At 34.2% G+C, this 27,938-nt stretch overlaps 1 protein-coding gene across 1 annotated transcript in view; it reads right to left on the bottom strand.

The window, feature by feature from the left end:
* The window catches only part of PCLO (piccolo presynaptic cytomatrix protein), a 371,908-nt gene that overhangs the window by 69,569 nt on the left and 274,401 nt on the right, over positions 1-27,938 (bottom strand). Inside the window, exons 11-14 of the mRNA XM_069586655.1 lie at positions 10,621-10,729; positions 10,014-10,081; positions 8,753-8,967; positions 3,804-3,854 (exon numbers count right to left, since the gene is read on the bottom strand). Of these exons, the coding sequence (XP_069442756.1) occupies positions 3,804-3,854; positions 8,753-8,967; positions 10,014-10,081; positions 10,621-10,729 (443 nt within the window). The remainder of the gene's footprint in view (positions 1-3,803; positions 3,855-8,752; positions 8,968-10,013; positions 10,082-10,620; positions 10,730-27,938) is intronic.

The raw sequence follows: 27,938 nt of genomic DNA, 5'->3' as shown, positions 1-27,938 counted from the left end.
TTAATTACTAGTAAATGTGCTGTTCATTCTTTCCACTGTGAAAGTTCTGGCCTGTCTAAAATTCATTTAGAAGGAACATAACACAGTGAATGCTAGTTACATTTTTAAACAAAATTTCCACTGTTAGCAAGATCAGAAATGTTAATGTTCATAAATACAATTGCCAGAATTTTGAAAATAAATTAATTGATAAATTTATTAGAAAATATCTTTTGCATTTCATCAAATAGTTCACAGTGTGTAGAATCATTATTTAAACACAAATACGTTAGTACTGAATTGTCAGCATATTTAAGAATGTTCAAGTTGATCTCTTTCTATAGTACACTAGCTGAAAAACCTGTAGCTTTTCTTTTTGTGCCTGCTTTCTTAACAGAGTGAGGTTAAGATAATAAAATACAACTGTTCTTTAATCTCAGAAACTGAAGAGAAAAGAAGAGGCATTGTCTCACAGATGTCTGATGGCTGTTGTAAAGTTGTCATTGAATAGTAAAAGACTTACCATTCAAACTAAATTTTAAGAAGCCAGCATGATTCAAAATAATTGAATTAACCAATTTTTCTCCTTCAAAAATGAAAAACTCCTTTGGCATCGTTTAGAATAAGACAATTCTGTTTGATGCTGTTTCAAATGATCAAATAACAGAAAGGAAAGTGAAAGTGTTAGTTGCTCAGTGGTTTCCGACTCTGTGAGGTCATGGATTGTGCAGACCCTATGGACTGTAGTTGGCCAGCGCTCCTCTGTCCATGGGATTTCCCAAAAAAGAATACTGCAGAGGGTAGCCATTCCCTTCTCCAAGGGATCTAGCTGAACCAGGGCTCAAACCCAGGCCTCCTGCATTGCAGGTTGATTCTTCACTGCTTGGGCCACCCAGGGCGCCCCAACAGAAAGGAAGAAATCTATACTTAGAAAAGGAAAAACCATAAATAAAAAATGAATGTACTTTTTATAATCATGCAAAACAGATATGCTATATTTATGTTGGAAATGGAATAACTTCGATGAGTCAGCTTGCGTTTAAAATTTAATATTAAAATGATTTACTGATTTCCACATAATTTTGATCTGATTATGTTTTACGGCAGAAAAGGAATCTCTGTTCACTCCTCTCAGTACAGAAAGCTCCAGAGTCTCACTGACCACCATGAAAGCAATATGAAACATGCCACAAAGGGCCATGAAGGAAGAAGAGAAGTAAGAAGTCGAGGACTGCAGTAACTGTGTTTTAATGGAGTACTAAAATACAGGAATTATTCTGCAATTAATGTCACTGAGGTTTAGAACAGCTTCCAAATTTTTAAGGAGAAAATTTCCCCCTTTTTTTCCTTTCTCTGCTAGCCTAAAAGTCCACTTTCAACTGGTGAGGCAGCAAAATCATTTCTTATTGAAATAGAAATTTGCAGGATACCCTAAGAGAGTGCTTTCCAAAGTGTACTCTGTAAATTTGGTGCCTTAGAGAACACTTAGAGTTGCTCACATGTTACATGTAAGAGAAAATGAGATGCCCCCAGTAACCCTTAACCAGACCTATTCCATTCTGGCAATTCACTGTTTGGGTGTTTACACAAGGTTTCATCTGGAATAAGGCTTTGCTAAAAAGACAGAAGATAAAATATAAAAAAAATGAAAATCACTGTCATAAGAAAGTATCTCCCCTTGCCACCCCCCACGCCCCCCTCCAAAAAAAAAAAAGAAAAAGGAAAGCAAAGCAAAGCAAATATACTGGGAGTTGAAAATATTAGAGCAAATTTCTACTATAAAATTAAAAAATTACCACTGAAGTGAAAAGGAAATAAGAACAAAACAAATGAATTTATTTACAAAACAGAAATAGACTCACAGACAGACAATGAACTTATAGTTGGTGGTGGGGGATGGGTGGGCAAGGATGAAGGAGAAGGGATGGTTAGGGAATTTGTGATGGACATGTACACACCACTATATTTAAAATGGATAACCAACAAGGATACACTGTGCAGCACATGGAACTCTGCTCAATGTCAAGTGGCAGCCTGGATGGGAGGGGAGTTAGCGGGAGAATGGATATATATGTATGTATGTATACATATATATATGGTTGAGTGCCTGTGCCGTTCACCTGAAACTATCACAATATTGTTTGTTAATCAGCTATACCCTAATTCAAAATAAAAAGGTTTTAGAAAATAAACCTTTCAGTAAAAAACAAGTTGTAACAAGCCAAAAAGAAACACAGCACATGTTGGCCCTTGAGCAAAAAGTTAAAAAAATGAGACAAAGAGATACTATGGATCAGAATATCTAGCATTTTCTTTGCTGCATGTGAAATGAAAAGAGATCACCTTTGGCTTTCTAGAAATGAGAAATAGCAGTGAGCCAGCAAGATCGAGGACACGTTGGTGACTTCAGTTCCATCCTGCTGGGTCCTTCTTGTTAAGGTGCCCACGCTCTGTGCTTTCTTCTTCATTTCTACTCTCACTCCACTCTGCTTTAATCAGGGTATGCCCAGATGACAACTGATTTCTTTGTCTTTGTGTCCTCCTCTTTATAATACTTCCTAGAGGCTGTGGCTCTATGAATTTCTATGACATATTTGTTTCATTTAGCCTCTCCCTCACTCTAAAATATTTCCTGATCACTCTATTATGTTGTGGCTAACATCCTTCGGCTTCTGTTCAAGGTTCTTTTAATTTAGTCTTATCTCTACAGGAACATTTTCCTGCAGCAGAGCAGATCTGCTCCTTTCATTACCCTCTGGCAGCAGAATCGTTCCTTGTACCATTTCTTCTTCCAGGAAAACACTTCTCCTTTTTCTATGCTTATCCTCAAATTACTTCAAATCTGCTACCCTTTGTGAAAATGTACTGTAGATGCAACTAAGACTCACTGTTCTTTTACCTTATTGAAAATGTACTATCTTCAAATAGCTATTATTTTCTATTTTGTTAATTCTTTTCACGTGACATTTCTTACCTATCCTAAATTACTTTTTGGTATCATCTAAAGTATCATTTTTCTAATTTTTCTGAATCTGCCCATTTATGATGCAATATATAAACACAGAAACATGCACAAAGAACTAAAAAAAAAATGATTTAAACTATTTTCTTCTATCTTCCTGGGCAAAATCCTCTCAATTAATTTGATAAATTACAGATTGGTTATGACCTCCAGTATGAAAAACACTGCTCTAGAAGAACTGTTCAGCAATTATTTAGCAATTGTTGACCAGAGGAAGAAAAGAGGACAGCATTAGACTCATGAAACTCTCAATGCTGCTGCGGCTGCTAAGTCGCTTCAGTCGTGTCCAACTCTGTGCGACCCCATAGATGGCAGCCCACCAGGCTCCCCCGTCCCTGGGATTCTCCAGGCAAGAACACTGGAGTGGGTTGCCATTTCCTTCTCCAATGCATGAAAGTGAAAAGTGAAAGGGAAGTCGCTCAGTCGTGTCCGACTTGACCCCATGGACTGCAGCCTACCAGGCTCCTCCATCCATGGGATTTTACAGGCAAGAGTTGTCTCAATGAGAAACGTTCAAATTTCCAGAAGAGTCTGTCATTTTTGAAACACATTCAACAACTATAAAGTAAATGAGACTTAATACATTGATACTGTTAAGGTATTAGGTAGATTTCAAAGTACAGATTTCCAGAGGTATAATTAGATTTAATAAAATATATATTGTATTAAAATACTTATACCTATCTATGTCATAAAACAGGAAAAGTTAAGGTTCTAATAGTGCTTACAATCTCAATAGACCAATGGGAAAAAGAGCCACAAAGATGGTATAATAATAATAATCTTTTAAAAGTATTCATACCTGAATTTCCCCCGTAATTGGATGAGAGACAACCTTTGCTGCATCAGTAGGCTGCAATGTTAAGACATATATTAGATTAATGGACAAACCCTTCACAGGATTTACCATTTAAACTTCCCTCTGAGTAAAGTTCTGTTTGGTCAGAGCACACTGCTTGGAAAGCACATTTTGTCCATTTGGTTGCTTCAGATTATGGTGCCTACTTACACTTCTCAATACATGTTTAATTTTATAGATACATAAATCTCTTTTTCATTGTGTGAAGCCTGTTTTGAAGCTATAATTTTATACCTGAAGTAATACATGTTCAATTACTTAAGAAATAGAACAATTTTGGTTGAAAGTATTCAATTTAAGTATTAATGGATTTTAAATGTCTATAAGAAAATGAAAAAGATATTGTTTTTACTTGACGGCCTAGGAGGCCAAAAGTTATAAAAGTCCACCTTATATTCCTTTGCTGGGTTCTCAGTCCCATCCTACTCTCTTCTAGAATGGGACACCCAGGTAAACACTTTTTAGCATTTCATACCCCTTTAATTAAAAGTCCATAACATTCGATCTAAGTTCACATTTCCTTATAATTTTCTTACGTCAGTAAAGCCTTAAAAACCATTCAGAATGTGATCTGATAAAGTGATTCATTCTGCTGATTAAATGACTGATTACTGAGCTGTTACATTTCAGTAGAATGTACAAATTTGTACAAAAAAGGTTCATGTTTGGGAACGCATGTAAGAATTAAAGATTTTAAAATTTAAAAACTAAAAAACTAAAAAAAAAAAAAAAAAAAAGGGAATGATGTCCCTGACTCTAGATCTATAACAGAATTTCAGGCAATGCGGCATCACTGTAGGGAGACATTTACTACCAGGCTCCGCCGTCCATGGTATTTTCCAGGCAAGAGTACTGGAGTGGGTTGCCACTGCCTTCTCCGTAAAATGGTCATATGTATATATATAACATAATTTAAACCTATGTCTAAATAATTTAGATTCACATTTTACTTATATTTACTCAGAAGCAATCACTTAAACTGGAACATTATTAATAGATTAATAATTACTTATGAATAATCATTCAGAACATTTAGTAGATGGTGTTCTAAATATACATAATTAATGTATAATTATGCTATGGTTTAAATATTTTTAATTTACTCCATAATATTGTTTTATAATTTAATATACAGTTAGCCTCATAACTAATTAAAAACAAAAGGATGTTAAAATTATAATTTTCTAAATTAACTGAAGAACATATGCTATATTTGAACATATTACCTGACTCAGAAACATGTAAGCTTCAGATCATTGCTCAGTATTTCTCTAATCTCTCAATGTCCATATTTTAACATTGTAGGATTTGTAGAACAAATAAAAATAAGTATTGCCTTTTATGCATACTATAAATATCATTAAGTTTATTTATTCTAAGAAACTCAGTACCAGCTAAATGTTGATGATAAACCCTCCAAAAGATGAATAGGTAATAGTCCCTTTCTTCAAGAGTGTTAGCATCTATTCACTATATATTTCTGTAAGTATATAGAGAATCTCACTAATAACCAGATTTGATTATTATTATTACTACTAATAAGAATTAAAAAGCAATCTATATACCATCACTGTCAAGTAGACTATAATGTGAGCCCCAAAGTTTATTTCAAATACTCTAGGAGTCACTTTAAAATGTAAAAGTAAATGGTAAAATTAATTTTAAAAAATACATTTTATTTGGTTGCACCAGGTCTTAGCTGCACCACATCGGTAGCGTGCGGATGTTTTAGCTGGGTATGTCGGATCTTTGGTTGTGGCATGTGGAATCTAGTTCCCTGACCAGGGGTCAAACCTGGGCCCCCTGCACTGGGAGCACGAAGTTTTAGCCACTGGACCATCAGGAAAGTCTTGTGCAATTAATTTCTACTGACATATTTTATTTGATGCAATTTATTAAAAATACTATCATTTCATAATGAAATCAATATAAAAAATGTCATGAGCTATTTTACCGGTTTTTTTATATTAAGTCTTTAAAATCTGTGTGTAATTCACATATACAGCATATCTCAGTTAGGACGAGCACATTTGAAGTGTTCAGTTGCCACAGGTGGCTAGCAGCCACTGTCATGGACAGTGAAGCTCTATAGTTGTTTCAGCAAAACCTCTGTAAAACAACACAGGTCACATTCTTGGCATAGAAAAGAATGACCACATATCATAAAATATGTCAGGATCATTTCCTTGGTGTTTGTCCTATAAAACCTGTGTTCATCTTGCAATCATTACCAAAAAAGTTCACATAACAAAAAAACTGTATTTTTTGCTCCCATAATATTATAAAGACTCACAGGTGCCACTGATGTTTTAATTTAATTTGAATTTATTTTGTTATGGTCTATGCAAGCTACTCTACTACGTGCTTAGGGAGCTATAAAGAAAATAAGAAATGGGTTTTGGTTTTTAATGAGTGTGCAGCCCATTTAGGAGGATAAAATAAGCAAACAAGTAACCATAATCAAGATACAAATTGTTTTAATAGACACATAAAGCATCTGGCACTTTGGAGGGAGGGAAGGAGGAGAGAAGGATAACTCTAAGGAAGGATTAGAATATGGAAAGGCCTAGTAGAGGAAGGGTATCTGTTATTTTTGTTTATCATTGGCTCTTCATTTTCTGCAGATTGTAGAGTAAAAGCAAGGCATGGCATAGAATGTCTTTCATTTTACAATTATCTAGGCTTCGCCTCTATTTATTATCCCTATATCTTTTTTTTTTTTAATTTATTTATTTTTTTTATTTTAGTTTTTTATTTTTTAACCCTATATCTTTTGTATACCATGACTTAAGCGTACAATTTTCTGTTTCTCATTTTTTTTTTTCCAGTGGTGCATTCTCTTCAATGTTGGTTCCTTTTTCCCCTTTACCAAACTGGTTCATTAGCTAAATGCCAGTTTTCTTAACCCTACTGTCCTAGTGCCCTCTGCAGTTTTTAATGACCACCAACATTATAGCTTTACTGAATGTGTTTATATATCATCCTTCATCTATACTTAGATTCAGCTCAGTTTAGTCGCTCAAAGAGTCGTGTCTGACTCTTTGTGACCCCCTGAATTGAAGCACACCAGGCCTCATTAGCACTTCTTAAACTTCAAGGGGTATCACACTCACTTGGAGAACTTATTCAAACTCAGGTTGCTTGGTCTTATCCCTGGAGCTCCTGATTCAGAAGGCATAAGGGTAGGATCAAGAATTTGCATTTTTAATAAGTTCCTGCCTGATGCTGGTGCTACTGGGCTGAGCAGGCTTTGAGAACCACTGGTCTACATAGTATTCGGGGATGGATTTTATCCATCTTTGTATCTTGCGTACAAATTATGACTCATGGTACTGAAGGTGGCATCTAAAAATGTCTTAGGAAAGTAGAATGAGTTGATAACCCTAATAAATAGAGTACTTAGTAGCGAGGCTATTGTAAAGATCTGACAACATTAAGGTTCCTGTGATAATCTTCCAAGGAACATCCCTCTTCCCCAGGTAGAGGCAGAGAAGCTGACATTCCAGGCAGCAGGGATGAATTTTAAACAGGATAGAGACCTAATCCTATCACTGTGTCACAGATCCATAGTTGGAAGGTAGATTAAGAGGAAGGAAGAGAGACTGGTGAGTGGAGTGACTGGTAGTAAATGCAATACTACAGGTAAAAAAGAATAATGCCCTACTAAATGAAATCGGCAAGTTCAGAAAAGACAGAAAATTATTAGAGACTTATCAAAAAACTAGAATTCACGGCACTAGGATTCAATGAGTCAAAAAAAAAAGATGAGACGGTGCTTTTATATTTCGACTTAATTTTCTGGGAGGATGGTGATGTCAAATGCTGAAATAAAAAAAAATATCTGGATGACAGACTTACAGAATTTATTGTGTTTGGTGTGAAAACTTTGTTATCAGAGTTTGTCCTGTCTTTAGGTCATCTGTGTGGAGATACTGAGAACTCTGAAATGGCATCAGCCTGTAACTTTGGAGACGGGGCACATCCATGAGGTGATTCTTCAAAATTAATACATAGTTGCATGTGGTAAAATATAGTGCTAAAATTTATTTTGAAATTGAGTCTATCTTTGAACTTATTCCTCATGAAACCGTAAAAAACTTTATTTTCTGAAGTCCAGTCAACTTATCCAACCATAGCCTGTCCTTCCTATATATATTTCACCACATAAAGAAAAACCTTTATGTTGAAACAAACAAACAAAAAACCCTTTTAAATGTATTTATCAATCATGAAGAGAGTTTCTCTATTAATAATCCAATCTATGGGGGAGGGAATTACAAATTGTCTATATTATCACCTGATATTATTAAATTAAAATTAATTTTATTTTCTTTTAATTCCCCAGTAACTCTAAAATACTGTTAGAAACATTTATTCTAACTGAAGAACTGCATGAAGAGAACATTTATTAGTATGGAATTAGGGATACATTTCAAAATAGCAATACTGTATTACTGGCTTTCTTTGTTTCTTGTTGTCCTAAATTATCCTCATTTTTTGGTCCTTTTTACTATTTATTTCAATTACAAAATATAACATAATTATATCTTGTGTTTCCAAAAAGATACAATGACTATATTTGATACACAAAGAGGTTCAGATTTATGTAACAACCACAAAGAAAAAGAACAGGAACCATCAGATACATTTTTTTTCAAGTCCCTCATAATAACGGCCACAATATTTTAAGAGAGAAACACATCATTTTGATACATCTTGATCAGTTTTATACTGAGATATGGAAACCTTTTTTGTTTGTTTCAGCAGATCAATAGGAAAGGAGAAATCACATGAGAAACACCTTTCGGACATGATACTATATTTCCTATCTCCTAATTTGAATAAGGAGCTAGAAAATGAGCAATTTAGAGGGTGCATTGGGCATTTCTCACCTTGCTGCTGCTGTGTTTCTTTTTGCTCACTGAGGGTGACCCTGGCTGCCCAGGACTGGGAACGGAACTGGATCCTGCTGATGTAGGACCTGAATGAACGTGAGATCCCTTTTCAACAACAGATGACAGAACCAGTGGTGACTGCTGTAGTGAGACCTTCTGGAGCTCTGCTGCCAACTGCTTGGGATCAACCCCTGGGGATTTCGCTTTATCCACTGCAACAAAACCAAATGGCTTCACATATTCTCAGTTTCATAGGTACTTAATACCATGGAACTTACCTGAGTTCTAGATGACAAAGTCAAAGTTTTATATAAAACATTTCAAATTAAAAAGAAACTACATGCAAGCGTATCTTTATAAATCTATTTCTAAGCAAGTCTAGAAGGTTCAGAGAAAAATTAAAGAGTACTGAATTACAGAGGAAATTTGAGGTTCCTATTGTATCATTAGAAAAATGCTTGTAAATAAAACATACAGATAACTGAATGTATGATAAAATGCTCTATTTTATTCACTGGAATTTAATTTCTATGATCGGTTGTTTTTATTTCTTGAAATCTCATATATCTATTTTTCTAAGGGGAAATTTCAAAGAATATATTTACATTTACAGACATATGAAAATTTCTACAGGCTTTGGTCTGCTCTGTTTAGTGCCATAACCCAGACTCTTAGAGATACTGGCTATAGCATAGGAAGTACTTGGTAAATATTTATGGAACATGGAACAACAATATATTTAATCTTATAAATGAGCTAAATTTATAGACTATATCTGCTATCTAAGAAAGAGTTAAATCTACTTTACTGTGTACTTATATATTATATTGATTTTTATTTATTATAAAAGGCAATCAAATGTTTCAGTAGTGTTCAAAAGCTCAGCTACGCTAAAAAGAATTTAGTATTATCCAAAAATTATATAGGACCCAGAATAAATGACTCCATGAATTACTTTCATATGATGAATTTAATTTTAAAGAATTCAAAATGTGAATTCACACAGCAAGAATTTCATGTGAATTTCTTTAATGGCTCTAACAGGTATACATGTGTTTCCCTAGAATACTAAAATGAAACTCCAGTGCTTCTGATTTCCTTACTATTACATAAATATATGAACATTCCTCTGTCTCTACATTCATTTTTGCCTGTATCTGTGATTGTGTCTGTATCCCATCTACAGCTCCATCTGCCTCTGCAACTGCTTCTCCATCTCCATCTTCACCACGCTTGGGAGCAGACTGCTTCCACCTACCAGCTTTTGGTGGTTCACGGAGTTCTAGGTGCTGGGGATTTTCAGAATCTGACAGCATATTGAGGTCCCTAAAAATCAAAACCAAAAAAAAAAAAAATTAAGAAAGCAATTGAGGACGTCTGAGACAAAAGGCCCCTTTTCCCAACTACGCTGAGTATTTTTTTCAGTAGGTAAATGAGAAGTGGTTAATGATATAAAGCAATTTCAAAGCATGCTCACCCTTCTAACCAAATATATATTTGCAATGCTGTTAAAAGTCAGCTGATAAAAATGATTATTTAAGGTGAAATCTTTATGGGTTAAATATAAGTTCATTTTGAAATACTGTACAAATCCATGACATCTAAATGGGTTTAGGCTTTCATTTAAATGATGCATGTTTCAAGAAAATCATGAAAGGGGACATAATCAGAAACAAAATTAGCTGAATTCTTTCTGTGCTTTAGACTTTGATTCCGAACACAAGACATCTATAAACTTGCATTCACTTTATTTTCTAATTACAAGAAATCTTGCTGACTGGCAAAGGTTCCACCTTAACAATTTTAAATTAAAAGAGCCATGAATAGCCAAAAAAATGGAAACAAAAAGATGGGGAAAAACTCACAGTCTTACACATATTTCTGCTTCCCCATTTTGCTGACTAATGATACTCTGCACTTCTTCATATGTTTTAGAAGTTAGAGGAATTCCATTCCACTCCAATACTTGCATGCCTAAAAAGAAAAATTCAAGTATAAAATAAAAAAAAAAAGGCGTGCTATGTCTCATATGGGTCCACAGGGCACAGAAGACATTGCTTTGCATTTAAAAACCACTTCAGCAGCCATTCAACTGAGCACACCATTTCAGAGAACATCAGTTCAGAGTTCTCTGGAACATAAATACCAAAACCATATGTAGTTTGATTTCATCAACTTACCTGAACATATAAAATGTATCTAATATAACATGCAAAATGTTGCTCTTGAAAAACTATTAAATATTATCAAACCCATGCATTTTGTTCACACTATTATGAAGAAAACATACTTGACTAAAATTAAACCAATTTTTTATGGGGAAGAAATAATTGTAAACACCAATATATTATTTTTTATGTGCAGCAAGCAACTAGAAAAGTGTAAACTGTCATTATATTATGGAATAGGAGTAGTAGAAAAAATTGTTAGGATTTTGTTGTGAAGCTTCTTTTAAGAAATTGTTATAGCCTCAACTCTGCTCAGATAAAAAAGAGTTCCATTAAGTGTCTGTTACTTCACTACATGTAAGACAGTCCTAAGTAAAACAAACAGATGTAATATAGAGGGCAGCATCATGGGTGTGTGTATGCTCTGTGCTCAGCAGGGCCCCACACTCGGTTTAATCCTTGCTGCTGCCATCTTGAAATTCTTAACACTGTTTGAACAAAGAGCCCTATATTTTCATTTTGCTCTGGGTCCTGTAAATTATGTTCCTGGACTGGTTACAGAGCATTTTGTGTTTCCTCTTTTTCTAGAAAGATAATGTTCACAGAAAAAAAGTAGCAACATTATTAGTATTTCAATATTTTACCATTTAGGTTTTTTGGTCCCTTTTATATGAGCTGTCAAATAATTTAGGGTGCATATTTGGCACAAATCACAGGGTCATATTATGTAGCTATGTGAGCTAGATATAAATTCAGTGAAACTACCCAAGTTATAGTGCCAGATATTTGGGAATGCTACCAGCTTTACCTGAGGAAAAATACCTGCCATGGTTAGAACATCATTTAAAAAGAAATACTTGTTGAACAATTAGGTTTTCAATGAGCTTCATAGATGCCAATGTGAAATTCCCTATTGTTCACTATCGGCTTCCACGGGAAATTCTAAACATGGCATGTTTGAGTCTTAAAAGTTTTAATGATTTTGATATACATTGGTAAAAAGTAAGGGAAGTTCTTTTACCATTGAGAAATGGCAAAAGAAGTCCATAAAAATGCCTACAATAACACAAACAAGAATGATGACTTTTCTATAACTTACTCCAAGGAAACTCTATCTTCAGATGGGCCTTAGGTTTATTTCAACAATCCCAGGCTGTTGTACACATAAAATGAGAAAAATTACATAAAAGAGTATGATAATACCTCTAAAGAAAAATTTAGCACTGAAAGAGGTAAAGCACATTGAAAAACACTTCTTTTAGTCACAAGAAAGAGTACATTTATAACTAGATGATTCTGAATTGAAACAAATTAATCGTGTCATAATCCAGAAATTGCATTGCCACTTTTCTGCAGGAACAAATTCTATTAAAGGAAATAGCTGCATAACCTTCTTGCTTCCTGTTTTGAATTTACCTGTTAGTTTTTCACATTTTAAAGGGGCAAATTTATACAATGTAATTATTCAGTGAAATGAAAAGTGCTTCTAGTTGTAAAAAAAAAATCTGTTTAGACTCATTAATAAAACTGATGAAAAAATACAGAGATAACTAGCATGTTACCTAGATACATACCCAAGATCATGAACTACATGATTTTCTCAATCTCAAGATATACCAGTTGAACCTTCTTTCCCCCAATAGTTTCCCACTAGCACTGGTGCAGTACTGCAGTTCAAAAGATTCTGCCAATTCTTTCATTTTTGGTTTCATGGTGAGTATGAAATCTATAGGGAATGTGACTACTTGAACATGGTTACTTAATAACAACTTCCCTTTCCTCTGTCTCTCCAACTTCCTACAAATTCTACAAGAATCACAGGAAAATAAATGAGTATACAAATCACTCCTTTTAGAGTCATAAGATGATTTTTGTAGTTGTAAGAATTAAGCATAATTAAGTATGTGTCTTCAAATATATAATAGTTTTGAAAATTATTTTCTTTGGCTGTGCAACCTGGCATGTGGGATCCCAGTTCTCTGACCAGGGATCGAACCTGCATCCCCTACAATGGAAGTGTGAAGTCTTAACCAATGGTAATTGTAAGGTCCTAGAAACTATTTTAAAATGCATGGAAAAATTATTTGATCATACTACACAGAAGTTCACTAAAATAGTATTTTATCACTTAATTGATTTGAATGTAGGCATATTTAACATTAAGGAAAATTTTTAATCTGATTTTGGTTTAGAAATAATTCATAGAAGATAGTGATCACATGAATGGTTTTATCCACTGTTTAGCATTGTAAGCAAACACATTTTCTTTAAATTATATCAATGTGGATGCAAACCAGTTATTCAAGTTTGAGATTGTACAGATGGTACTTCAATTATATCCATGCTGCTGCTGCTGCTGCTGCTAAGCCGCTTCAGTCATGTCCGACTCTGTGCGACCCTATAGTCGGCAGCCCACCAGGCTCCCCCATCCCTGGGATTCTCCAGGCAAGAACACTGGAGTGGGTTGCCATTTCCTTCTCCAATGCATGAAAATGAAAAGTGAAAGTGAGGTCACTCAATTGTGTCCGACTCCTAGTGACCCCATGGACTGCAGCCTACCAGGCTCCTCCATCCATGAGATTTTCCAGGCAAGGGTACTGGAGTGGGTTGCCATTGCCTTCTCTGAATTATATCCATAGAAAGCGCCTATTCTAATATCTTCTAATAGGAATGCTAGGATAATCTGATTTTTGGTTTGTATGAGTAATGAGAAAATTAACTTCTTAAAATCTTACACTTTGGTAATTAAAACCCCCAAAATAAAATAATAAGAAATTTTTGAATTAAAAAAATCAGTCACCATAAACACTCTATATTATCACTAGTTTTAGTGATATTTATCACTATTTATATCAATATTTATCACTATTTCTATCAATATCTATCACTATTTCAAAAATATATTCTGGATTAAAATTATTACATTACCTATCAAAATTTTATAGATTAAGGTATACCAAAATATATATCACACAAAAGTTCATGATTTTTATTTATCTATTCCACAGATATTTAAGTGGCAGGCACTATACAATTTATCACCTTTGTATCTACTGTTTGTTTTATGCTGTTATAAAAATTAATAGAAATGATACTCTAGTAGAAAAAAACAGAACTATCTTGGCAATTAGCAAGATGAAGATGAATCACAGAGAAGGAAATTCAAAAGTATTTTAAGTATATAAAGAAAAATCTAGACTCATGAGAGAGTAGAAAGTATAAAGGAAAGCAATAGTGATGTATTACTTAACTCTCACTCTACAGAAAAATGTTTGAAAGCCAGAGAATACAGTGTGCTGACCAGAATATGGGATTAGGGGATCATGACATAGTACGTGGTTGTTTAGCTTTATCACCACTGTATGATGTGAGAATACTATGACTATTTCTGGATGAAAAATACAACTGCTTGTTTATAATTTACAAGCATGTAATTATTTTATTGGGAATGCAGATAAATGCAACCACTCTAGAGTACAATGTGGCAGTGGCAGAATGTTGTTAAATAAAGCACATGTACACCCCAGGACCCAAAAAGCTTCTTGAGTTTCTATTTATGGGGAGGTGGTAGCATCAGGAAAAATGGACAATGAGAATGCACTAAATATTTACGATGGAAACACTTAACAGTCTAATGAAAGAAATCACACCAGTTGTTAATACCAAAAGTTGGATCCTTCTTAAAAGCATCTGACAAGTAAAAACATATGAGAAACAGGATCTGATCTAAGGACAATGACATTTACGTTCATTAAAATGATATCCCACACAAACTAACATTATACATTATACAAACAAAAAACAGACATTACATAAATTATAATGGCTGCTCATGGAGGTAAGAATAGATAGGTAAAGAAAATGATATTAAACAAATGAATTAATAAATGAATAAACAAACAAACACCCCCCTACACACACACAAGGTAGGTGGGGACCTAATGAGAACCAGTGGGGTTGGGGTTGATGTGCTATGAGATAAGAATATGATATAGCTGAGTAAAACAAACAAAACAGAAAAAAAAACACCCCAAACTTAACTAATTCAAAATTTGTATGTTATTCCCCTTTTCCACTGATACATTAACTATGACTCTAGATTAGCTTCCTAAATTTGGACATCTGTGCTCATGAATTCTCGATAAACTAGCGGCAGCACGAGAAACTCAGCTGAACTGCTTATTTGTCTTGGCTTTCCAAATAGCGAAGAAACCATGCAAGTGCGTTTCAGGAGTCCAGTAAATTATCCCCATCAGTTACACTAGTTACTTATGCATTTTCAAGTTAGGCCATGTTAATATAAGTGAAATGCATAGATAGATGTATTTTATTACTTTCAAAACTACATTTAACCTTTATAGCCTATTTATATATTAACACTGGCTAAAGTCCATTGGGCTGCAAATGAGTTGGACATGACTCACGACAAAACATACGTTAACATAAAGAATGAAAAAAAGGTGGACAAAAGGAAAAAAAAAAGAGGAAAGGGAAGAAAGAATGAAGGGAGGTAAAAGTAAAAAAAAAATTGAATGTAGTTTCATGAATATACAGGTCAAAGGAGATGCCCTAATCTATGACAAGATGTTCAATACTGTACACCTGAACAGGTAAAAAAATCAGCAAAGTATGGCTTTCATACAAAAGTTCTCAAATGAAATTAACTTCTACATTACAAAATTGTCACATTTTGAATGTGAAAAGTTATCTAAGAAATATCAAAGACTACCATTTGAAAAGAGCCTGATGCTGGGAAAAACTGAGGGCAGGAGGAGAAGGGGATGACAGAGGATGAGATGGCTGGATGGCATCACCGACTCAATGGACATGGGTTTGGGTGGACTCCAGGAGTTGCTGATGGACAGGGAGGCTTGGCGTGCTGCGATTCATGGGGTCACAAACAGTCGGACATGACTGAGCAACTGAACTGAACTGAACTGTTAAACTGAGTTTACCCACATTTTTTTTTTCCTATTTCTGAGTCTACTGAAAGTATTGTGAATTCTACACTTGTAGGTGTAAAACAGATTTAGCTCCATTCATACACAATTTTTAAAGAAAGCAGATTACCACCTACTTTGCAGTATTACTGGTTAATTTATTATTGACCAGGGTCACTGAAAGAGGATTGCATGAATAAAATGTCTTGTAAAAACATGTCACAACTATTTCATAGACTCATTATAAAGCAAGCAAGATCCTGTTAAATATAGTAGTTTTAGTTTTTTTTACAATTGAGAAGTAAAACATGAAGTAACATGACTTTTCTAACACCACATATTTACTTAATGGTAATGGAGAAGGCAATGGCACCCCACTCCAGTACTCTTGCTGGAAAATCCCATGGACGGAGGAGCCTGGTAGGCTGCAGTCCATGGGGTCGCTAGGAGTCGGACACGACTGAGTGACTTCATTTTCACTTTTCACTTTCATGCATTGGAGAAGGAAATGGCAACCCACTCCAGTGTTCTTGCCTGGAGAATCACAGGGATGGGGGAGCCTGGTGGGCTGCCATCTATGGGGTCGCACCAAGTCGGACATGACTGAAGCGACTTAGCAGCAGCAGCAGCAATGCAAATAGGAACTCTGTTTAACTGTCTCTCAGGCCAATGCTAGTATCAGTAAATAAGAAAACTCATTCAAGGTATGCTAACTAAAACTATGTCATAGCCCATCTGAATATGAACAATTTTCAAATATGTAAAACTGGGCACAAAGAACACATATATTATATATAATATTATTTTTAATTACAATAAAGACAGATAATGTATCAACAGAAATTGTTTATCTATATGACAGTATTATTTGAAGGTATGGACATGCAAAAATTGAAGATTTTATTGAACAAACAAATTGTGGGATGCATCATTTTATGGTGGGGAAACGATGAACATTAGGAAGGGAAAAAAAGCTGACTGGCTTTATCATCCTTTTTCTCCACTCCACTCCCAGAAAAGGAACCAATATTACATTTCTACAGGCACAATTATAGGAAACTATGCTAAGTCTGGCTGAAAGGGAAAATAATGTAGGAAGGTTTGGTCAATATCACTGATTATTAGGGAAATGCAAATCAACACCACAATGAGATATCATCTTACATTGCTAGGATGGCTATTATAAAACAAAACAAAACAAAAACCCCCACAAAAGACGCTAAGTGTTGGTAAGGAAGTGAAGGAATTGGAACTAGTATATTCTGATGGCTACATTGCAAAAAGGGGGAGGCACTATGGCAAACAGTATGAAGTTTCCTAAAAGTTGAAAACAGCATTACCACATGATTTAGCAATCCTACTGCTGGGATTTATTCAAAAGAATTGAAATGATGATCTTAAAGAGATATCAGCATTCCCACATTCTCTGCAGTGCTATACACAATAGCTCAAATGTGGAAATAACCTAAATATCCATTAACAGATAAATCAATAAAGAAAAACATGGTTTATAAATACTAAAGAGTACTGTTCGGCTTTTATTGCTCCCGAATTCAGGAAATTTGTAATATGAGGCATGGATAAATCTTGACAATATCATGCTAAATGAATTATATCCAGTCACAGGAGGACAAATATTGCATGATTCCATCTGGATGATGTATCTAAAACAGTCAAACTCATAGGAGCAGAGAATAGAATGGAAATGGGGAATTTCTAATTAACTTGTATGAAAGTTCAGCTTTGCAAGACAAATAAGCTTTAGATATCTGAGATATAACATTGTGCCTTTAGATATCAATATTGTATTGTTATCTAAATGTTATGTTAAAAACCTTGAAGAGGTTAGGCCTCATGTTAAAAGTAGTAAGTGCAATTTTAAAAAGGGGAAAAAAAAAGAATGTAGGATGAATAAAAAGAATGGGAGGTAAAGAGCTGTAAAGAGAAGATCTCCCCTAACAATGGTGGTTGGAGATCGCAAAGGCAGTGGGGAGCAGCATTCTATTTGTTTATATTATCCAGGGAAGATGGCATTACTTCAAAGAGAAATTTCTATGTGGTGCCTTAAATGCTGACCTTAGATTTGGTGGCTCAGATTAGACAATTACTCTCATGAAAATTTGGCCACCCAATGAGGTGGGCTGGCTAGATCACCACTCTCTCTGTGGTGCAGGTCAATGTACAGGGATCCAGCCTTCATTGTTCTAGAATGTGTAAGACCCTCACTGGGAATTTCTCCAGCGCTTATGGGGAAAGAAACATCAAATAATAATAAATGTGATTCAATGTTTCAACAGTAGATGAAAGAAAGATTGGAATTGATTACATTTGATTTACAGAAAATGTAATGTGCTTATTATACACCAGGATGGTGTTGCAAACTCATGCTTGTTAGACAGAATTAAGGCAAAAAGGGAAATGTATTTAGCCATGATTTGTGGGTTCAACTTGAAGAAGCTTATCATTATAGGATGCTGTTTCTAATCACTATGACTACTAACATAATCTATTATTCCAGCTCAGTATTTCCTGGAAGGTCTGGTATTGATGCCAAAGTTACTCTGTGGCTACAGTTTAAGGTGTTTAGAATTAGATCTGTTACTTCAAATAGACTTAAATAGAATGTGGTGGAATAAGGCAGGAAAGAGTTTATGGGTACTGAAGTTTGATATATCCCTCCAACATAATATAACATATGGAGATATCCAATGATAGGTACATGATACTAACATCTCATTTAAATCACGTTGCAGTTCATAAATTCAAAAACTTTTTTCCATTTAATTTTCCAATTTATTTTGTCAAAATACTCAGAGTAGATGTTTTCTATTTACTTTCTAATTAAATGGCATGAACAGATTAATATTATCAAATACCATGACCAGCTAACAGTAACAGATTAATCCAAAATGCAAGCATGATTATACAGAGACACAGAGTTGGGTTAAATGGATATAGAAGCTAGGTTAAGTCACACACTTGCACATGAGAGATGCTTGTCTTAACTGGTGCCTCCTCTGCTTTAAGTATCCCTAGTGAAACTTTAACTTTAGTTCTTAATCTTTTTTGGTATTCATGCATTATTCCATTTACAAAGTTATTTAAATATATCCCACTACTCAGAGAATAGAGTTTAACACAAGATATCATCAATTTATATTTGGAAAACTGTTTCCTAATAAACACAAGAAATATTTAAACCAGTGGCAAAAAAATCATTTCCACCAAGAATACTTATATGTATTAGATACAAATTCTATTTCATAACATTGATAGATAAAATATGCAGAACTTTGATTTCTAAGTTATAACTTTAAATCATGTGCAAAATCAGACAGAAAGAAAATTATATTTTGAAAATTAAAGTTAGAAAATGAAATCCCCTAACCAAAATTTAAGAGCAAAAGAGATTCCAATATACTTATTATAGAGTATAAAAAAATACTTTTTTTTAAACAGAAGGAATTAAAAAAATCATAACCTAAGTACTCATCACTAGAAATATTATCACATGATCAATTTTTGTGCATACAAATGTTGATTTCATATTTTGCTTATTTTGAGCCAAAGATACTATATAATTATTATGAATGAGATAATCAAAACCTAAAAAGTGAACTTTAAATTACATAAGTTCTTTCATCATTTAAAGAGTTAAAGGATAGAAATAAAACAGAGGAGTCATTTCAAACAATAATAACAATTTTATTACCCTGAGAGAAACTTTAAAAAAAGAAAATGAATTATGTGTTACTTCATAAGAAATGCCAATATTTTATTATTTACATCATGAAGAAGAGTTAGCAAATAATTCACTTTGGCTTGATGGATGTTAAATACATAACATTCAATGGTAGAATTTTATTCAAAAAGTTCTCAATCACTTTTAGTAAACAGAATGTAACTTTAATATATATAATTAGTATATAAAACGTATTTCAATAATTGAATTTTCCACTAATGAACCAAAGTTGTCTAAGAAGACAACACTTTAACAGCAGTATCTGCCAAATGATAGAGAACAAAACTCAATTATTTCCCTCTAGCTCTTTAAAATTCACATAGCGAAGTTACTTCCCCTAAGTCAGAAGCAAATATGATAGTGGTAATATATTTTAGATAAATTTAATGGCAATATATTTTAGATAAGTTAAATAAAACTTTTTTGTTTAAAAGGAATAAAGAAGTCTTTTTTGATTAAAAAGAATAAAATTAGACCTATTTCACTTAATCACACCAACACAGGATTTTTTTTTTAAGTTATTTTGACCACTTATCCTCATTTAAACTTTACAGCTATTCAGTAAAATACGTAGGATAAATGTAACTACCCCTATTTTTACAGATCTTTAGAAATTACATTGAGTAGTTGTTCAAACGGAGAAGGCGATGGCATCCCACTCCAGCACTCTTGCCTGGAAAATTCCATGGACTGAGTGACTTCACTTTCACTTTTCACTTTCATGCATTGGAGAAGGAAATGGCAACCCACTCCAGTGTTCTTGCCTGGAGAATCCCAGGGACAGCGGAGCCTGGTGAGCTGCTGTCTATGGGGTCACATAGGGTCAGACACGACTGGAGCAACTTAGCAGCAGCAGCAGTAGTTCAAAAGGCAAGACTCCTGATTCTTCATCTAAGCCCAAGAATATTAGTACCATTTTTGTTTAAAACATACAGAATATCTACTTATAACATGTTGGCTATTTTTATAGCTAATAACCATTGATTTATGTGCATAATCAATATGAATAAATGTACTTATTTATGATAAAAGTACTGTATGTGTCAAAGACAGGACTAGAGAGATGCTGGATCATACCATTAATCATGATTTCTAACATGATTCCTCCTACTTAGAAGTAGGGGCATCATGAACACATGCTCATAAAAGTAAACAAGATTACAGCTCCAGTCTTAAGCTGAGAAATGAGAGAGGTGATGTATAAAAATAAATTTTAATGGATTGGCATAAGTTATGAAAGGCCTGGTAAATTACATTAAACTCAGGCTAATAGAAGACATGAGAAAAATTTGCCTTAATAAAATTCTCATTTCAATAACTGTCTGCAGTTTGGATGTTAATGTCAGTCTCTTTCATGTTTTCTCTTGTACATATTTCTACTGCTACACTCAAAACACTTTATTTTACATTATGCATCCGTGTAACTGTCTCCGCTGCTGTCCTGTGAATTTCTACATCTGTACATAGGTTTACTGAATGAATGAAAGAAGGCAGAGACAGACTGGAAATGGGGAGACTGCTGAAGAAGATATGAATTCAAAATTGCAGCAGAAGATAAGACTATACATTTTTACATTTAACATAATCATCAGAAAATACTTTCATGAGGAAAACATGGAATTGCTGAGAATCAGTTATTCAAGTATAGTATTTAAATCCATTTTTTAAGAATTCATTAATATAAACTATTTAAGTTCAATAAAAGACAGAGAGATTTTATTCATTTTTGTTCCTCTCCAACACCTAAGTAGATATTGACAGACACATAATGTTCATATATAAAAATGCATTACAGAATGAGTTTTTATCATAAACATTAAAAACTGTGCTTAGTGAGATACAATTCGAAAGTGATAGGACTAAAAAACATTTGAAATGCCACCTGTAGAACTACACAAATAAACATTTACAGTTGTATGATGTCTATTAAAGAATGTATACTTATTATATTAATTAAAATAAGATTAAGACTTGAATGTTAAATGCTCTGTAGGTTTCTTACATTATGTAGGGATTTAAATTTTTTAAAAAACTTAAAAAAAAACCTTTGGCTTATATTACCTTTAGGCTTGTGAAATTTGAATACTATGTATAGGAACAAATGAATAAATATATTGAGGTCATTTTCACTGAGTTGAAATTTAATATACATGTTGTATTAGTATTTATGGATACATGATATAGCATCATTTATCCCCAAATCCTCTGTTCCCATCTTTGGTCTGAACAGCCACGCTTCATGCCTGGATTATTTCTGTAGCTTCTTAACTGCTCTCTTTCCTAGTCTTTACTCCTTCAAACTATTATCCTTATAGCAGTCAGAATGATTTTATTTAAACGTCATTCAGCTTGTGTCGGCCCAGTGCCTTCTCATTTGACATTAATAGAAGCTGAAGTCCTTACACTGACCTACAAGATTCTACCCCTGCTGCTTCTGTTGCTCTGTTACCACCATTACTTTCCTGCCCACGACTCCTGCTCTCTTCTCTCACATCCTCACCCTGTGCCAGCCATGCTGAGCTCAATGTGGTCTTACCGTTCCTGGCACATACCAGGTAAGCTCTTGCTCTGAGCCTTTTCCCTTTTCTTTCCTCTGCCCATAAGACCAATAACTGTAAGCTGACTCCTTCCTCTCCTTGGGGGCTTTCCTCAGTTTTTGCCTTCTTAGTGAACACTTCCCTGACCATTCCATCTGAAACTGCAACCCCACCCTATGGTGTATGCACCTTCCTGGTTATCTTTTTCTCCTCAGCACTTATTACCACTTATTATGTGATACTTATGAATAGGTTTGTTGCTTTCAGGCTCACCTACTAAAATGTATGGTCTATATTTTCTTCATTTACATCTCATAGGACCAAGAGAGGTTGCTCTGCAGAGCATATATTTAAAACACACACACATAATTATATATTAAATTTATACACACATATACATATATGCTAAAACTTAGAAAACTCAAGCACCATATCTGACAGTAATTGTTACTGTTACTATTAAGTCGCTTCAGCCGTGTCTAACTCTGTGTGACCCCAGAGACGGCAGCCCACCAGGCTCCCCCTTCCCTGGGATTCTCCAGGCAAGAACACTGGAGTGGGTTGCCATTTCCTTCTCCAGTGCATGAAAGTGAAAAGTGAAAGTGAAGTTGCTCAGTTGTGTCTGACTCTTAGCGACCCCATGGAATGCAGCCCACCGGGCTCCTCTGTCCATGGAATTTTCCAGGCAAGAGTACTGGAGTGGGGTGCCATTGCCTTCTCTGATCTGACAGTAATGGGATCTAGTAAAGACTAGGGAATAAAAGCAAGTCTCTCAGTCGTGTCCGACTCTTTGCGACCCCATGGACTGTAGCCTACCAAGCTCTGAGGAACCTCTCAGCCCATGAAATTTTCCAGGCAAGAGTACTGGAGTGGGTTGCCATTTTCTTCTCCAGGGGATCTTTCCAACCCAGGGATTAATATATATACATGCTGCTGCTGCTACTAAGTTGCTTCAGTCGTGTCCAACTCTGTGCAATCCCATAGACAGCAGCCCACCAGGCTCCACTGTCCCTGGGATTCTCCAGGCAAGAACACTGGAGTGGGTTGCCATTTCCTTCTCCAATGCAAGAAAGTTAAAAGTGAAAGTGAAGTCACTCAGTCGTGTCCGACTCTTCGTGACCAGCCTACCAGGCTCCTTTGTCCATGGGATTTTCCAGGCAAGGGTACTGGAGTGGGTTGTCACTACCTTCTCCGATATTTACATGAGACATGACTTAATCACTTCAGGCATTAAATTTTTAAAAAATTATTCAGACTGGATACCTAAAATGATTTTCCATTATGGCAGATACCTCTAGCAGCTCAATGCTCCCTCTTATAGGAAGCCTGAACTTTGTATGATTAACTGTCATCTATGAAAAGATTTTTGTCTGCCTTCAACAAAACAGCTTCTTCAGCTAGACTAGTTATTTAGAGTTAGGTCGTGAAGCCTCCTAGTTGAAATATCAACCCATACAGATGAGATAAAAGGAGATTCAAAGAACATAAGCAACTTGCCTAGCAACATGAAGATGGTATTAATTCAGTGTTCTGACTTCAAGTCTGTGCTTTGTCTATTAGGAGTATCCTAAATCCTTGCAGTTCAGAGCTCAGACTTGAATATGGTCAATTATCTATGCACATACAGACAGAGGGGATCGAGTTCAAGTTTAATAGCACAGGCTCCTCTTACCATCAAAGATTTTCAAAATAAGTACCACTACTTCTGTGAAACTGTGACAAACACTATATTAAATGTTTCTGATATATTATATTTTGCTGATAACAATATGGCAGACACTATTATTATGCCAATTTCCCAACTGAGAATACCAAGGTATTAAAAGTTAAACAAATTTTCCAAGCAGTAAGTGCTAGAGCTCAATCTAAATCCTGATGTCTTTGGCTCTAAAAACATTCTCTTTATGTAATGAAGATGTTAAAGCATTGGCTGTCTGAAGATGTGGTATAGGTATTAAGCAGAGTTCAGCATCCTTACTTCCAAAATAACCACTCCAAGTTCAAACATACAGAAAATGTAACCAATTATGATATACTGATTAGACAAATCCAGAAATTTAAGAACAGAGACAATTGTTCATGGTTAAACAGTGTCACTTGAACATACATATGTATTTCAAGGCATACCACTCTTATTGATAAATCAACCAAATTAGGATATAGAGTATTGTACATACCAAAAAATATGAAAAGGAGCAATTATTTCATTTTCTTGTTGTCCGTATCAGAAGTATTGACTCAAACACAATTCCTTCTGATTAATTTCCAAATAAATGGATAAAGAAGAGAAATGCCTTTCTTTATCTAGTCAATAGAGCTAATCATTATTATGTAAGTATGATATCACTGCATCTGAAAAATACTATATTATAACCTACCATCCAGGTATCCACAATTTATGTTTGTTCTTCCCAGAAGATAGTTTCCTAATTTTAAAATTTTTTTGAGAAAAACCTTTGAATCAACAAGAAATGTGATCTTGTGCCGTGTGTACCTGACACACTATCTTGTAGGAATTCTGAGAAGTCTCATGCTAATGACCAATCCGTACCTGGTAATCCCCCTGGAACAAGTACAAGGAAGCTCACTCATCTGTGTGGTGTGTCTCTTGTTCTCCAACCTTGATCACTGCCATGCCATCTGTAACATACGCCAAAAAAGCATAAGCAGAAATAGAGACTTTCTTGCCTTGGCGCATTCTCCTTTTAGTCACACAGGAGTGCGTCCTCTACTGAAATAAGTTCTCCTACCATAGACTTCTTCAGTACAGGGAATTCCAGAGGCCAACTTCTAAAATCAAAACCACATGCCAAAAACAGCTAACATCATCTCCATTCCAATTACTAATTCTCAAACATACACCCAACAACATTTTTTTTTTTTTGCCAGAAAACCACGCCGATTCACCTTTAAAAGGAGATAGCCAGATGAATCAAATCCCCTTCACTGAGACAACTAGAAACTGGGAATTTGGAAATATCCATGAATTAGAATTTATGCCACAGGTACATTTCCTCACAGAATAGCATATGAACAAACTGAGATAAACTCATTTCTTTACAGGCCTAGTGGCCTGCAGAAGCTAATTTTCCATATATCTCTGGTTAAATCCATAAGCAAACATTGAATATTATTGGCTTTAAATTTTTGCTCTCCTAGTCTATATCTCTACTGATTCATTAAGAAGTTTCTTGAAGCTACATTTAGAACTTAACACTATCTTCCTACTTAACATATATTCCTATCTTAACTTCAAACAGCATTCGCCAAATGAATATGATTTTATTATCAATAATAAAGATACAATTTAGCTTCAAAATACTTCAATTAATTTTTAGTTGGACAATCTATCAATATAAACAAATAACTGCTTTTGGTTCAATGGCTAAAAGATGTTCCGTTCTCATAGATTTACTGTTCTCTTATGAAAACTGTTGAAATATGAAAAGTATTACACAGGTAATATATTTCACAATTATGATGTTATAATACACGATACTATGGGAAAAATCATCTGGAGAATAAGATCAGAAGTCCAGTGATTAAATAAAACTCAGAACCAACAACATGCATATAAAGGATTAGGTCTATTCCATTATACTTCCTAAACAAATTTTTATTTGTATTTTTTACTCTTTTTCTGGAGACACAATATTGTAATAGGTTAATATAATATGATACAACTTTTCAATAAGTTTAACAATTGCTATATAGTAATTCCTTTAAATGTCCTAACTTAATTTATTGTAGATTCAAAACACAATGATTAAATCTCTAAGAAGAGCAAAGGTCCCACATTGAGAACCCGTGGAAAATTCATATACATAAGACTCAGGATAAAATTTTTTTCTACATTAATTTATACCTTCAATATAATTACTGTCAAATTTCAACAGAGATCATCCTGGAAACTAACAAGCCAGTTCTAGAATGTATATGCAAGATCAAAGTTCAAGAACTGCCCCAAGTCGATTTTAAATAGCAATATGGTAGATTACCTACCATATGTCAGGACTTAAAATAAAGGCATCATAATTAAAACACTGTGACACTGATGTAGGGATAGACAAAGAGACTAATATCTCACAGAACAAAGATCTTATAAAAGACCCACACATGTATAAAAAAATCAATATACGACAGATGGGGTATTGTAGATCAGTGGAACAATGCTACACTATTTAATAAATTGAGCACAGGCAACTGATTATCCATACTGATGGGGGAGAAAACTAAAATTTCACACACCACAGTTAGATTAAAAACAACTGAACTCTACATCTATAAGGGCATTATATAAAAAGTGAGATTTTAAAAGTTTTAGAAAAAAATACAGGCTAATATTTGAGGACTTCGAAGCAAGGAGAATTTCCCAAATAATACAGAATGTTTATATTACTAAAGAGAAACAAAATGATAAGCCGACTATGTTTCAGTTTCAACTTAAAAAGAAGACAGACACTAAAGAAACAAAAGAAACAAGCCACATACTCAGCTACCTATTTGACAAATGTTTATAACCAGAATATATAAAGATTCTCTGAAATTCAATTAAAAATACACAAACAATTCAATAAAGAATAAGCCAAAGAAACAAGCAAATCACAGATGAGGAAAACCCAAAAGCTAATAAGATTAATAAAATACTATCACATTCAATATTACTGAAGGCAAGCAAATGAAGAACACAATGGGCTATCATTTTATATTATATTTGAAAAAGAAAATTCAGAGTAAGAGGAACAAGAATATAAAGGAATAAGAACCCTAATTTACTAAAGATGAATGTAAAAATGGTATGATGCTTTGGAGAACAATTTGGAAAAATCAACTACAGTTGAAGAAATCACGTAATATTCTCTTACATTATTTATCAGTATGAGTTATTATCACCCAGAAAATGAACCTGTAGAAGAAACTTCTGCATAGGTACAAAAGGAAAAGGAAAGCATTTCAGAAAATCAATTACAGCACTGTTTGAAATATATACAAAAAATCAAAACCTCATATGTAATATAAATAACCAGAGAATATCTAAACATTGTTGAGCCATATTGTAAGCAAGAATTCTGCCCTGTACTACAAATGAAGTTATCTACAAAACAGAAATAGACTTACTGATGTAGATAATAAACTTATGGCTATCAGAGGGTGGGGGGGGGTGAATAAACTGGAAGATTGGGACTGACACATACATACTGCTATATATATAACATATGTAACTAATAAGGACCTACTGTGTAGCACAGGGAACTCTACTCAGTACTCTGTAATGACCTTTATATGAAAAGAATCTAAACAAGAGTAGATAATGTATAAGAGATTCACTTTGTTGTATACCTGAAATGAACACAACATTGCAAATTAACTACACCCAATAAAATTCTTTTTAAAAATAATAAAAATGAATTTTTCTTTCCTTAAAAATTCTGCCCTGCAGTTAAAATAAACAACTACAGCTACACATACCACTTTATATAAATCTCATAAATGCTGGGACTAAAAAATGTGGTAAAAATTCATGTACAGTAAGCTATCATTTCTATAAAAATTTCATAAACAAGCAAAATGAATCTTTATACACTTTATGAATGCATACATACAAATAAATTAAAGCAAGTGAAGGGTATTCTCATACTGTCTGGTGATATATTTTGGGTTAGTAAGAGGTTTAGAAAAGGAGAGATGACTACAGGAGGCTTTCATTGATTTATGGATACTTATTGCTCCTAAAAATATGAAGCAAATAGGCAAAACATTGAGACTTAAAACAGTCTGATGAATACATGGGTGTTT

The sequence above is a fragment of the Ovis canadensis genome, chromosome 4 (genome assembly GCF_042477335.2).
Source record: "Ovis canadensis isolate MfBH-ARS-UI-01 breed Bighorn chromosome 4, ARS-UI_OviCan_v2, whole genome shotgun sequence".
NCBI classification, from domain to species: Eukaryota; Metazoa; Chordata; class Mammalia; order Artiodactyla; family Bovidae; genus Ovis; species Ovis canadensis.
This window is presented reverse-complemented; position numbering and strand designations above follow the sequence as displayed.